A 14,553-nucleotide genomic window follows, 5' to 3' on the forward strand; every position below is an offset into this window, starting at 1 on the left:
AATTCAAAACTCTGATCAGAAAGTGAAAACTCACATTATGGCACAAATAGTTCCACTACAGAAATTCCAGTTGCACAACATATTACATAGCTGTTCAGTGTGCCTAAGTTTTAAAAGTAGAGTTTACCTTTAATTGTGCTGACTTCAAATGCAAGAGGCCTTCAGTATTGGGGCAAAGTTGTTGGCTGGCGGAACTAGTTCAAAATGAAACATGGAGGGACCACATACTGTTTCAACACTCACCTTTAAAGGCATAATACTTGCATGAACCTGATCTTGGATTAGATTATAATGTAGGTAAAGGGACCCCTGACCGACTCTGGGGTTGCGGCGCTCATCTCGCTTTATTGGCCAAGGGAGCCGGCGTACAGCTTCCGGGTCATGTGGCCAGCGTGACTAAGCCGCTTCTGGCGAACCAGAGCAGCACGCGGAAACGCTGTTTACCTTCCCGCCGGAGCGGTACCTATTTATCTACTTGCACTTTGACGTGCTTTTGAACTGCTAGGTGGGCAGGAGCAGGGACTGAGCAATGGGAGTTCACCCCGTCGCGGGGATTCGAACCGCCGACCTTCTGATCAGCAAGCCCAAGAGGCTCAGTGGTTTAACCCACAGCACCACCCCGCCCCTTAGATTATAATATAAACGTACACAAATATTTGCAGCCTGTATTTGGATTCTAATATCTTGCAAAAAAGGCATGATAAAAGTGATGGAGCCCTCCAAATATTATCACTTAACATTTGTGTAGTGCTTTGAACCCTTCACATGCTTTTTATCCCCTGGTGATCCTTACAATTCTGTTGGAGTCAAGTCGGCATCCTGCTTGGCTTGCAGAATGTCTATGTGGAAATCCTACAGCAGGCATGTCCAAAGTCCATTTCAGGGGCCTAATCCAGCCTGCCGGTCAGTTTAATCTGGCCCCTGTGGCAGTTTATTTCCTGGGGTAAAAAAACCTCAACAACTTCAATCCTAAGAAAAGGTCAACAACCTTGGTTGGCCGTCATGGCCCTTCACTTCATAAAATCTGGCCCTCTTTGAAAAAAAGTTTGGACACCACTGTCCTACAGCATCCACTCTTTATTGAGCATTTGTTCAGAGAAGTTTGCCTGGAGATCTTATGCCTCCCCATTTGTCAATCATAAACCCACACATTTTGGGGCATCACTTCCGCAAACTACCAGTAATCTGGTTACAGATGGGTAGCCGTGTTGGTCTGCCATAGTCAAAACAAAAAAAATTCCTTCCAGTAGCACCTTAAAGACCAACTTTCGTGCATGCACACGAAAGCTCATACCAAGAACTAACTTAGTTGGTCTTTAAGGTGCTACTGGAAGGAATTTTTTTTGTTTTTACCAGTAATCTGTTTCTGTTAAAGTGGATTTGATGTGCCAGAGTTTTAATCCACTTTAATTGCAGAACCCTAAATTTAAAGCATGCAGTTGAACTCCTCCCACAAAATACTGAGAATCTGGATGCAGCCTAGTGAGATTATGGCAGAGAAATCTGGCTTGTTCTACTGGTTCTATCCTGGGCATTTTCACTTAAGCTGTGAAACAAGGACTGGCTCAGCCTTGACTTGTGTTAACTACTACTTAACTACTTCTCAATATTAATCCTGTATCTTATACTTCCTTTGGAATCTGTCCATTGGCATGTAGTATTCCAAATCTTTCAACCTCATCATTTTGCTGAGGTGATAGTGTTCAGCATTCTGGAAAATGTGCAAGATTTCATCTGAACTAGTATGGAAGAAAATAGTTGACTTTGAATTACACCATTGCCACCTAGCGGTCATTGCTTAAGTTGCACATATTCAACATTCACACTTCCCAGATAACGTGAAAATGAGAGTTCCAATTAACTGATGCCTTGATGTTATGTTGCGGCTAGTTAATAATGGAAACATGGCTTATTACTTTGCCACGGCCAAGATTTGATTCTGGTGCTGAGCGTACAAGCCACAACACACAAGCTCTGAGAATCTCAGGCAACAAAAATGAAGTCTACTTGTCCTGCACAGAAGTGAATTATAGTTGTGCATTAGGAGGACCAGGTGGAGAAGATGGGCAGCTCAAATTTCACCTTAGCTGCTAAGGTTGCGCAGGTTGTGGGGAGACATGACAACCAGGGACAGGGCCTTCTCAGTGATAGCACCCTACTTATGGATAAACCTCCTCAGAGAAGCTTGTCTGGCACCTTATAAATACAGTCTTCTCAGCACCATGTGAAATCTGAATTTTTATCCCACTGCCTGCATATTGCATTTTTATTATTATTTTAAATCTTTATTGCGGTCCAAAGACCCACAGAACAAGTACAGAACAAAATACAGTTAAGACAGCCAGCCACGAGAGAGAGAGAAACCGAGGCAGTCATTTTGTTATGTCTGAAGCATGATGATCTTTGTTTCTTTTAACTTCCAAAAGAAACTTTGCCACGGGCAATGTAATATAATTGGACCTGTCCTCCAGCAGATATTTAATATGAGAGGCTTCAGATTTTCCCAGATTTGCCAGTAGGGGGTTGATCAGTTGGTCCCTCGCTTGCTCGTACTGCCCACAATGCAATAAAATATGCTTCATGCAATTGACGTCCTGAGAACATAAACAAAGCCTATTCAGATAAGGGATGCCTGTCAGTCTACCATTTAGCACTAAATTGCATATTTACAGTTGAACAGTGAACTTGGATTTAGGGTTTTCTGCTGGATATTTTTATTATGCAACTTTCTTATACTTTTAATATCCTGTTTTTATTTTATCTTTGTGATCTACCCAGATCTGTTAGTAGACAACCAAGAGAATTACTGTAAGCAAGCAAATAAAAACTCCATTCTTTATCCTCAGCACCGTCATTTGCAATATGGCAATTGTAGCTGAACCAGCACTGGGTTTGTTTTGAGGACCAGACGCAAGAGGCCTGCTGCAAGAACCAAAGGTGAATCCAAGTACAGTGTCCCACTTCATATATGAGATGATGTATGTATATGAAAATGGATGTGGAACACTGGGCTCCCCTACCTTCCCATGTGAAGGTCTGCAGCAGCACAGATGGGGACTTTGAGAGCTAACACACAGCTAGTCCAATGGATGCCATTTGGATACAGTCTGACATTCAATCATGAACACGAAGACAGAAAGGAAAACAAAAGCAGAGTGTTTTAAGAGTATTTTATTGAGGTTACTTTTAATATAGGTGCACCTGAGGAGTAAGTGGTCTGAAACAAAGGAGGCAACAATCCTTGGCCTCAAGAGCATTTCTTAGCCTGCAAGCAGAGGGAGGGGTGACCAGGGAAGGGTATTTGCACTGCTGACACTTGTTCTTCCTTCCCTTAGACCTGTAGCCACCTCCAGATTTAATACCTCCCAATAATATTCGCACTGGCCACATACACTCAAAGCCAGGGAGAATTTTGTAAGACTTTTCCAAATCAAGCTAATTTTATTTATTTATTGCAACCAGTATATCTGGTGAAGAGAAGTTCCCAATATGCTAGAGAGTCTACTTTTCATGGCTGCAACACAGCAACAGGGGATAAATTTGATTCCTTGCACATATAAAGGTGAACCTACCAAAATCTGCCCTTTCTGAAACAAGATACCAACTGAAACCTTTGAAATAGGCACTTCTTCAGATTTGACAATGCAGTTCTCCAGCCAGGTAATGTGCGCTAAAAGCAAATGTACATCAATATGTGTGTATTAGTGAAACTAACATACATGAATACACAACATTGCTTTGCAAAAATGTGTTACATTAGGCCAAAATTGCAAACAAATGTGCTTATTAGGAGGAATTCTCTGGTGAATTTTCATAAGGACTTTAAAAACAAAAAATCCACAAGCTGGTGTGGGGATGTGGGTAACTGAACTAAAATGCAGTGGAGGTGAAATGGAGAAACTGAAATTGACAGATTTACCCATCCCCACTTTGGCGGTGAGCAGGAGTGTAGTTGCACATAGACTTGCAAGCGTGGGTACAAAAACAAGGTAATACAGACAGTCTTTTTGACAAACCCTTTACTGAAATCCATATGTTACAATTAATGGTGTTTTACATTTCTCATCTTCTAAAATCACATCTTTGGAGAGAAAAAAAGAACAGCAGCTTAATTTTAGAGGTTTCTTCAACTTTTTGAAGGTGCGGATGAAAAACAAATGATTGAACATGTTCGAGAGCAGGATTCTGTGCATTCTGGACACAGTTAAGGCAAAGAACTTCTCTTCCCATTCTTGAATTCCCCAGGTGGGAAGAGACTGTGGCGGCAGCAGCAAGCTGCATAAACAGTAGCACAGGTTTGATGGATGTCTTATAAAAGGCTCATAGAATGCCAGAAAGTCAGATTTGACGATAGTCTCTCTTCTGAGCATCTTTGGGGTTCTGGCAGGCAAAGGCACATACTTCACTCAACACACCGAGGCGGGGCTTCTTCCTAAGCTGATTTGCCACATACAAAGCACAGTCCAGCAATGCCATCAGGAAGGTTCATCCGGAAGGTTCATTACCCTCCCTTGCTTAAAGTCTGAAATGACTATTGCCTACATCTGCAGTAGCTTGATACCTGAAGTAGCTTGATACCTGAGAACAGAAATCACCCCAAGTTAGTTCAGCAGATCCAGGGTATCTGGATCAATTTCTCATGGAAGGCTTTAGCAGACATATCACAGCAGAGATTGTGGTTCTATAATAGAACCATAAAGGCCTTTTGATCGTTTATCAGAAGTATCAGATAACATCCTTTGCATTGTATTAATTGGGCTAAAGATAGAAACCCGCTTAATGTGAAAAGCAACATTCCTTGGGGAAAGGAGTAACCTTTCTGTAATTTTTTGAAACTTGTATTGCACAGGACCTTCATATCATAGGCAAACTCTGTTAAGTATGTTTCTGACTTTTGGGGAGAGGACAATGGCTGGATTCTTGCGTCATAGTAAATGTTTTCCTATGAATATGCAGGTCTCTCCCACATCACTCTTCCCCGATAAAAAGCGAGAGCGAAGACAACAATTCTTGACTAAGCATTACATCTGAATTGGGAATTGTGATCTGAAGCCAATATTTGTTCTTGGCTTGCCATGCATGGGTCATTTGGCACCCCAGTCCCCAGGTCAGATGTAACACTAAGCCAAGGGGGCGGGGGCGGGGGGTTGCTTCCACTAGCTGCTAGGGAGAAGCATCGCAGAAGTGCTCTGCGTATTAACAGTAAACCATGACTTAGCATGATGTGAAAATTCAGCGACAGAACTTTGAATGTCAACACTTCTTATAGGCCAAAGCCTGGAGCGCTGGAGATGGTCCGCCCCACATATATCAGGAGCTGGAGTCAGTGGCTGTTGGTAGTGGTTGATGGGGCAACACTGCTTGCCCGACTTCCCATCACTGTCATTGCTGTGGCTTACCAGGAGGGGGAGTGGCAAGGCTGGCACAGTGCAAATGCAGTCGGGATCTGGTACTCCCACTGGTGCATTTCCACCATGCCAAGCTCACTGCTGCCTCGAGCCCAGTGGATGGGAGGTCAGGAAAGCAGTGCTCCAAGACCAACTACTACTATCTATATTAATGCCTTTCTCAACCTTGGGTCCCCAGATGTTGTTGACTACAACTCCCATCATCACTGACCATGCTGGCTATGAAAGATAGGAGTTGTAGTACAACAACTTCTAGGGACCAAAGCTGGTCTATATGGATTTCCCGAAGGGAGTGAGTGGGGAGGGCAAGAGAGGGGTAGGTTTGGAAGCAACCCATATATCATGTGCAGGCAAAACTTGTGATTTTTACCAGCAAATCCAAATTTGCTTCAGTTTTCCAGCTTTCCATTAATGTAAACTCACTGGAAAACTGTAGCAAATTTGGATTCACTGGTAAAAAAATCTATTTCTTGCATTATGTTTTTAAATGTATGCTTATTTAAAGCTGAAATTTAAGAGGATTGTGTGAAGACACACACTAAGCCTTAAGCCACTGCATAAGGATATTGGGAGCCCAAGAGGCCACTGGAAGTTTCATTTCTGAGCACCATCTATGTACAACCCTTCCAAAAAGCTATCTGCTATTGACAGTACAGTTTCATTGGATATACCACCTGGTGTCTGGAATCAGAGTAGCAGCACATTTAATGTTCGCCCAAGGTATAGATTTGCTTGATAAAAATCAATACATCTTTTTCCAAGCCTTGCCTTCGACATGTGCAAAATGGTCTCATATACACAGAACTGTGGGCGCCCAATTGCTGTTATTATTTCAGCCAAAGAATCACAGAAATTATCATCAAAGGAAATCCTGCCACAGCCCTGTTTCCTTACTTATTTCGATTTCTGCGCTCGGCATACTAAGAACGAGACGAGGAATCCAAGGAACATCACGCTGCCGGCAATGATGAGCACCGCTTCCAGCAGATGCAGAAGCTTGATCTTATTGGTCACTTTCTCTCGGAAAAACTCAGCTTTCTTATCATCAATAATGGCCGTCTGGAGGAAGAAAAGGGAGACCAAGAGCAACATTATTCCACACAGAAGTCCACAAGCAGTTTCCTCCCCACATGTGGGAACTGCAATGTCAAGTTATTTCCATCTTGGATCTACGAAAAGGAACCTGCTTACATCCCTGATTACACCCAGTTCCACTGCATAAAAATAATAATAAATGGAATGGTGAAAGGAGGGGGAGGAACAACAACCAGCTGATTGTCACATCTTCAGAAGCCCCTTTCAAAGTGCTACCTAAGGCCTGCAAACCTGCTCGTGGCCATCAGGCTTTTATCTGCCCCACACTTGGCATCATGATGGGCAGGTGGGTTTGGCTCAGTGAATACAGCATTGCAGGACAACTGGGGAGGCTCAGTGGGCCTATACAGACTCATGTGTTGGAGATTCCCCACCCAGGAATGGGCGCAAGAAGAGAGTCAGGGACTTAAGTGGTTATCCATACATTGCTCAAAATGTTTTACCAACACATGCTGCACATAGTGCAGTGCAAGATAAATGTCTTCTATCTTCTTGATTGAACTTATTCCTTTGGGAATGTGGTTTCCAGGAGGTCTCCCATCTGGGCAATGACCCAGACTCACACCTGCTCAGTCAAAAAAGTGATGGTCTCAAGGCCACACCCTGGGAACCCAGGTGCTCTACAGCAGTGTTGGCCTTCAGGCACTTTTGGGACTTTCAGCTAGTATGGCCAAGGGTTAAGGATCATGTTGCTCAACAATTTCTGAAGGGGGCCAGCTAGGTAAGACAGGCAGGCAGGCAGACAAGACAGCTGGGGTAGCCAAACACAGAGGAGAAGGCTGTGGCAAACAACTCTAATAGGGTAACTGGTTTACAACACAAAGCATTCAAAAAAGATGGGAAGGGACACCATCCAAGATTGTGCCACTTCAGTTCACCCAATGGTGTCGGGATACGGCAGGTTGGATTGGAGAAGGTTAATGGAGCCAGGATGACTTCAGGCCAGGCCTGGCCAAACTTGGCCCTCCAGATGTTGCGGGACTACAATTCCCATCATCCCTGACCACTGGTCTTGTTAGCTAGGGATGATGGGAGTTGTAATCCCAAAACATCTGGAGGGCCATGTTTGGCCATGCCTGCTTTAGGCATTTCTCATGCAGTGAAGTTTGCAAGTTTGCGAGGCACATCTTCCATTTCGGAAGCAAAAGAAAAGCGACCCAAGGCGACACTTGAAGATGATGACTCAGACTTATTTGTCCATCTATCCAGCGATATTGCAAGCAAGTCTAAGCAGAAAACACAGGAGAAAGAATTTTGGGAAGAGGCTTTACTCTGAGTGAGGCCTCAGAGAGAGAGAAACACAAGAGAGTGTCCTTGGGAGCAGCAGCAGCTGCTCCTCTGGAGATCTGATGGGGAGCAGGTGGATTTGCTGTCACAAGTCCTCAGCTGCAAAGAACCTCAAATATTAAAAACTAAATTCCACCGCTGCTGCACCCATGGAACTCGTCAACACTAAAGAAGTAGGACAAGCATAATATATAGATTAACTGTGATAGAAAAGAAGTCTTCAAATCTTGGCCAACATTTTTAAAGGGGTAGGAATAGCTAGTTACAACAGTACTTATATAACTAATGAAGAGCAACAGAGAAGAACAACAAACAGAATTTACCTCATTCAGCCACAAAATAGGAAAGAGAAATGGCAACTTGATCTTTTTTAGGACGCTGAAATAAAACATATGAAAATATAATTAGAATGAAAAAGGGGACAAAGATCCGTAAGTCAGAATAGCATTTATGCAGCAGTTTTTGCATGCTCAACAGGAATAAACCTAAAAAGAACTACATGCATCCTGATATGTTCAGATGATAACATCTTATGAAGCAGTCTTAAATAATAATTAAAAGCCCACACACATACCCTTTTCACAGTGTGAGCCATCAAACCTTAAAAACTCTAACCTTAGTGTCCGAGGCTGGTAACCATAGTTCCCTGCTTTGGACAGAAGAGGAGACTATGGTTCCAGAGGTTTCTTGGTTTGACTGATTATGCTGCAAAGGGAGGAGCAAAGGTCCTGTGACCAGGCAAAAGACTCATTCATCTCTCTAATAAATCAAATTATTAAATTATTTGCATGCATATATAGCTATGATCATTGGAATCAGCCCAGTATGGACGGCTAAAGAGAATGAGATGTATTTCCTATTGCATTTTGGACAATATTGTCACTATTGTGTGCTGTCCTAAGGATAGACCTGAATATTCTTCAAGGTAGCATGGAAGAAAAGAACTATATGACTTGTCACAATTTTCCTCACATCTTTCACCAAGTTAAAACTAAAAAAAGGTTCTCCCAAAATTTCACTTCAGCATGTCTGGTGGGAAGCTACAGGTGTCCAGAGCACATGTGATGCTTTTCCTTTGGTTTTCCTCAAAATGATGTTGCGTTAAGCAGGAATAGAACTTCTTTCTGAAGTTTCATCTTCAGCAGAAAATCTAAAGCAGCAGGAGCCAATTGGGTGCCCTACAGATGTTGCTGGACTCCAACTCCCATCAGCCCTTGCTGCCATCACAGGATGGAAGTGCTTTGGCTTGTGTATTGCTTCAGGAAGTGCAACTTCAGCAAGTCTGGCTTTAACTGGAAACTGTATCTGATTTCTCTCCATTCCTATTCAAGCCAATACAGTGGTACCTCAGGTTACATACACTTCAGGTTGTATACGCTTCAGGTTACAGACTCTGCTAACCCAGAAATAGTACCTCAGGTTAAGAACTTTGCTTCAGAATAAGAACAGAAATCATGCTCCAGCGGCGCAGCAGCAGCAGGAGGCCCCATTAGCTAAAGTGGTGCTTCACGTTAAGAACAGTTTCAGGTTAAGAACAGACCTCTGGAACAAATTAAGTACTTAACCCGAGGTACTACTGTAATATTGACTTGAATACTGTGTATTCTTCAGAAAGGAGCGAAGTACCAGGAAACTTCTGTCTTTTTCTTTGTCATCTAAATTCTACCTTAGATTGCAGGGGACCTGGGATAGAGTTGGGTAACGCTACATATTGGAATTAACTGTCCAGACATACAATGAGTGATAATTTCTACTGTATCCATAACATGTTGAGGAACAAAGTGTCCAACCCTGAAAATGATCAGGTTCAAGCAAGCAGAGGGACTTACAAACCCAACACGGAGATTTTACAGAGAAGCACACGCACTACTTTTTAATTCAATTAAAACAGCAACTTACGTAATTTTTGTAGAAGGCCTCACCAACAAATTGATTTGCAGTCTTTTGGCAAACTGCAGTGTAAACCCTGTGGTCTTAAAAACACAACACAAATAAATATGAAGTGCCATGTACAATTGATGCCGCGGGGGGGGGGGGGAGGCGGACGCTAGTGATTAGCAGCATTAAAATACAGTAACATGTTTTTATTTGGATCCAAAATTACAGCATTTCCTATTCTAAGAGTAGCTGGACAGGAAATGGCCAAAGTTACATGATTTATCTTGTTACTTTAGCTGCAACTAGACATTGGCAATCACAGCACCACTGCAATTTCAGATTTCCCTAGTTGCTCATTTTTCCAGTCTTAGTTCTGGTTTTTCACATTTCCACAGCATTTTGAAACTCTCATGAATGTCTGTCAGCATTTATGTGCAAATTTCTCCTAATATACATGTTTGTATGCAATTTCCCCAACTATAATGCGTCCTTAAGATGCTTTTGGTAATATATGCATTGATAAAAGGTAAAGGTACCCCTGCCCGTACGGGCCAGTCTTGACAGACTCTAGGGTTGTGCGCCCATCTCGCTTAAGAGGCCAGGGGCCAGCGCTGTCCGGAGACACTTCCGGGTCACGTGGCCAGCGTGACAAAGCTGCATCTGGCGAGCCAGCGCAGCACACGGAACGCCGTTTACCTTCCCGCTAGTAAGCGGTCCCTATTTATCTACTTGCACCCGGGGGTGCTTTCGAACTGCTAGGTTGGCAGGCGCTGGGACCGAACGACAGGAGCGCACCCCGCAGCGGGGATTCGAACCGCCGACCTTTCGATCGGCAAGTCCTAGACGCTGAGGCTTTTACCCACAGCGCCACCCGCGCCCCTATATGCATTGATACGTAGACTTAATTGTCGTATATGCATTTCTGTAGACAATACTCGGCAAGAGAACTGCATTGCAAAATCTGGAGAAGAGCTATGAAGAATTTTGAAGGAGGGCTGTGTTTTAGTCCACTTCCCGAAAGAAAGAGTGAAGTCCTAGCTGCAGCACCTTGAACAGAGGCCATTTATCATGATTCCACATGAGTTACATCAAAGTAGCTAGGTTCTTGTTTGACCTGAGGGTTATATTCAAACCTCCCAGGGCTAAATGCCCCCAAACCTGCACTCACTTGCTCCCCCCCCCCATGCCCCTGTGCGGTGCTGGGTGGGGGAACACAGGCAGTGAACCCCCCATCCCATCTGCATTGCTGGCCTGGAAGTGATGTGATAGAGGATGGTTGCCATGCCTGGTCCAGCTTGCTGGACATGGGCTTGCCCACCCCACACAAGAGGAGGTGTGCATGAGCCCACAGTGCAAAATTCGGCCCTAAAGTGATGGAAGCCAATTTTAAGACATTTCGCTTTAAGATTTGTATCAGGCTTTTGTTCAATATGGGAAGGACTTTGTGTGCAGCTTCAATCTCTGGCACTGTCAGTTAGGGCTTGAAATATTCCACATCTGAAACCCTGGAGAGCTGCACACAGTCAGCGTAGTCAGGACTAAGCTAGATGTCTCACTTGGCCTAAAGCAGCTTCCTATGTTCTTTGATATCAAGAAATGGGGCAGGGGAGACCTCTGCCAAGAGTGGAGAATAATTCTCCCTCATCTCACATGGCTGAAGCAATCTAGGCCCTGCCCAGCTTCAGAAACACCTGGCAACAACAGGACCCTCAGGGAGCTTTTCCTGAGGCAAACACTCAGGCCACTCTTTCACAAACCCCAAAAGTTAATCCCAAGATCACATGCAGTATCCATAAGTTACAGGCTGCTACTGCACCAGAGCGCTGGTGCCAAGATCCTGTGTGACATGACAGAAGATGCTGGCATCCCACCTCAGCCGCTTTGTGGGGCTACATTTAAGTTATGTTTAAGTTATGCATGTAAAGGATATCAGTCTGAGCTCTACTGCAAGCCAAATCCTAGTTTCTCTAAATGACAGAACTGAGGCACTTAGGGATTGAGAGAGAGCGAAAGGGTACAGTGTGATTTCTTACTGGCTCTACATCCAAAAAGGTCATATGCTCAGGTGGATTTGGGTGCAAGCCTTCAACGCCTTGAGCAATTTCTTCACTTGCATAGAGGAAGTGGGGGAGTGTAACATATACAGGTTTTCCTGCGGAGCAAGAGGAGAAAAAACATCAGTACAATCCCATGGCAGTAAGCAAGCAAGATTACTTTCTCCCTTCTCTTTCTAGCACCTAGCATGCTAAAAACCATGCTACTCAGCCTATATGGGGAAAACTACATCTTTTCTAGGGGCCACCACCAAACAGCACCCTATGCAGCAGCACGCCAGGGGCTCAGAATGGAACTGAAGGCCATTTTCTTCATGCTTGCAGCTGCCAGAGTGCCAACAGTGGTCAGCTTAATTGGGTAAGAGATGGAGGTAGTGCAGGTAGTGAGGAAAGAAAAGGCAGAAGTTCTTCAGTTATTCTCATTTTTTAAAACCGAGTTGGACTCACAGTGCTAACATTTGAGGCAAGTATAATGACATCTCTACTTAAATTGCACAAGACATTGCATTGTGCAACACTGACAATTTAGATGTACATTAATTTATACTGTAAAGAAAGATGATGTAACCTTTGGCATGCAACCACAATTCAGGTCTGTTTTGCCCCACCACACGATCAGATATAAGTTTTGAATGTGTAGTGCCAGTATAGCTCAGGATGCTAACATGGCTTAACATCAAAAAAAGAAAGACTTTGCAAATTATTTCATTTTCATCTCACCCTTTCTCCAGTGGGAGTCCAGGCACACCTGCAATTCTTATGAGTAATGTTGTACAGCTTGTTGTATATGCAAGCAAAACTTTTACAATGTGGAATTCTGCTCCGTGTACACATGCACACACCTATATGTAGATGTATGAATGTGTGTACATTTGAAGTATTAAAAGTTTGTGTACAGTGAATAAGATCTGTTGCATTTTAAAAGATAAAAACAAAATTCTCACAAGTGTTTCCATTCTCTTTTTTCAATTTACCCCATTGTTGAATTTTACTCAGCTTTACATTATACAGCCTCAATCACAACGTGCCCTCGCAAGTGAGTTCAGGTGCAGCCCTTAATAGATTTACTCTTAATAGATCAACTCCATTTTAGCTGTATTGCTATAGAGAAAGGGCTGTTGGTTCCCTTTTGAATCTAATGGGACAACTTAAGACATGACTTAAGCTCCAATGAAATCAGTGAGAACTCAGTGCAAGTAACATAATTTGGACCTAATACAGAGCCTTGCCCCTGGTGCCTCCGTTCTCACCAAAGAGCTGTTAGTTGGACAACAGAGGGCACAGCCTATGGCAGGACCACTTCCCAAGTTCATATTGTCCAGAGCTCCAAATCTTTATATTAACCACTCCAGTAGCTTGCTCATCTCAAATTGCAGGCAAATACCTTGTTTGCAAGAACTGATGTCCAGTGCCCCAGCTAATGTGCAATTCAGGGATATCTCTTTCTCTGTGCAGAAGCAGATGTTGTCAGGATTGACAAGGGGAGATGCAAAAGCACCTGGAGGGACGATGAAGCGATAGAGTGGGATGTCCTTCACAGTCTGTTCACTGTCAAAGTTGCTGTAGATGGATCTGGATATGAAGTGGGACATGGAGGTAGCATCTTAATTTAGGACCAAACGTATAGGCACCTGTAATTTCATAATTTCTGTTATCCTAATCTGCTATCCTTTGGTCCCAATGTATCAAAAACTGCTGTGAGGTAGTACTACTGAAGCAGCGGGTGGCGCTGTGGGTAAAACCTCAGCGCCTAGGACTTGCCGATCGCATGGCCGGCGGTTCGAATCCCCTCGGCGTGGTGAGCTCCCATCGTTCGGTCCCAGCTCCTGCCCACCTAGCAGTTCGAAAGCACTCTTAGTAGATAAATAGGTACCGCTTTATAGCGGGAAGGTAAACGGCGTTTCCGTGTGCTGCGCTGGTGCAGGCTCGCCAGAGCAGCTTCGTCACGCTGGCCACGTGACCCGGAAGTGTCTCCGGACAGCGCTGGCCCCCGGCCTCTTAAGCGAGATGGGCGCGCAACCCCAGAGTCGGAAACGACTGGCCCGTACGGGCAGGGGTACCTTTACCTTTACCTTTAATCTGCTATCCATATACTTCCCATACATTTGGTGGCTATCTGCAAAATTAAAATACGAGCCAGAGATTTCAACCTGCCCATTACTTTCAGTGTGTTTTCAACACCTCTCCAAACACATGAGGTGACCAAAACAAGCCTAAACACATTTGAAGAGATAATTTAAATCTGCAACCCTTATGGATGATTTTCCTCCTGGGAAGGCCTGAAGAAATATTGCTTCAGTAGTACTACCTCACAGCAGTTTTTGATACAGTGGGACCAAAAATTTGATGGGCTGCCATAAAAAAATAATTGGTGAAAAAAATGGTACCAAAAGAGTTAACACACTAGTTTTCCATATGGCTAAATAGTAACTTTGGGGGACAGTTTCTATTGGCAAATAGCACTGTGGTTGTGTGGTTTGGGGCATTCTGTGCCTGCCTTTAACTTAAAAAAATGTGGAAGAATTTGGTCATTGATCTCTCATGTAATGCCCAAATTTGGCCCAAACAATCCAGAAGTTTTGCCAGATCAATGTTGGTTCTCTTCAGTGTTACCCCAGGCTGACTATAAGCCAGATTTTTTATATATAAAAAAAACAAAAACAAACTTTTAATCATTATATCCTTCCTAACTCAAGCATAGAAAAGGACGTTATGATGGTCTTTACCTGCAAATATCAGAAGAAAATAAGTCAAGTCTTGCAGTCTTTTGGACAAAAGGGGGAAAGGAAGCCCCATCTGTAAATAAAATGAGAAATATCATATAAATTCCC

At 43.6% G+C, this 14,553-nt stretch overlaps 1 protein-coding gene across 2 annotated transcripts in view; it reads right to left on the minus strand.

The window, feature by feature from the left end:
• Positions 1-3,155: 3,155 nt before the first annotated feature.
• The window catches only part of CD36 (CD36 molecule (CD36 blood group)), a 49,711-nt gene continuing 38,313 nt past the window's right edge, over positions 3,156-14,553 (minus strand). For both annotated transcript variants that reach the window (XM_077935732.1, XM_028747113.2), the window contains exons 8-14: positions 14,449-14,518; positions 13,107-13,294; positions 11,702-11,820; positions 9,690-9,763; positions 8,114-8,168; positions 6,303-6,467; positions 3,156-4,578 (exon numbers count right to left, since the gene is read on the minus strand). In XM_077935732.1, coding sequence (XP_077791858.1) covers positions 6,303-6,467; positions 8,114-8,168; positions 9,690-9,763; positions 11,702-11,820; positions 13,107-13,294; positions 14,449-14,518 — 671 coding nt within the window. In that variant the 3' untranslated portion in view covers positions 3,156-4,578. The remainder of the gene's footprint in view (positions 4,579-6,302; positions 6,468-8,113; positions 8,169-9,689; positions 9,764-11,701; positions 11,821-13,106; positions 13,295-14,448; positions 14,519-14,553) is intronic.

Source organism: Podarcis muralis, chromosome 10 (assembly GCF_964188315.1).
Source record: "Podarcis muralis chromosome 10, rPodMur119.hap1.1, whole genome shotgun sequence".
In the NCBI taxonomy this organism is placed as follows: Eukaryota; Metazoa; Chordata; class Lepidosauria; order Squamata; family Lacertidae; genus Podarcis; species Podarcis muralis.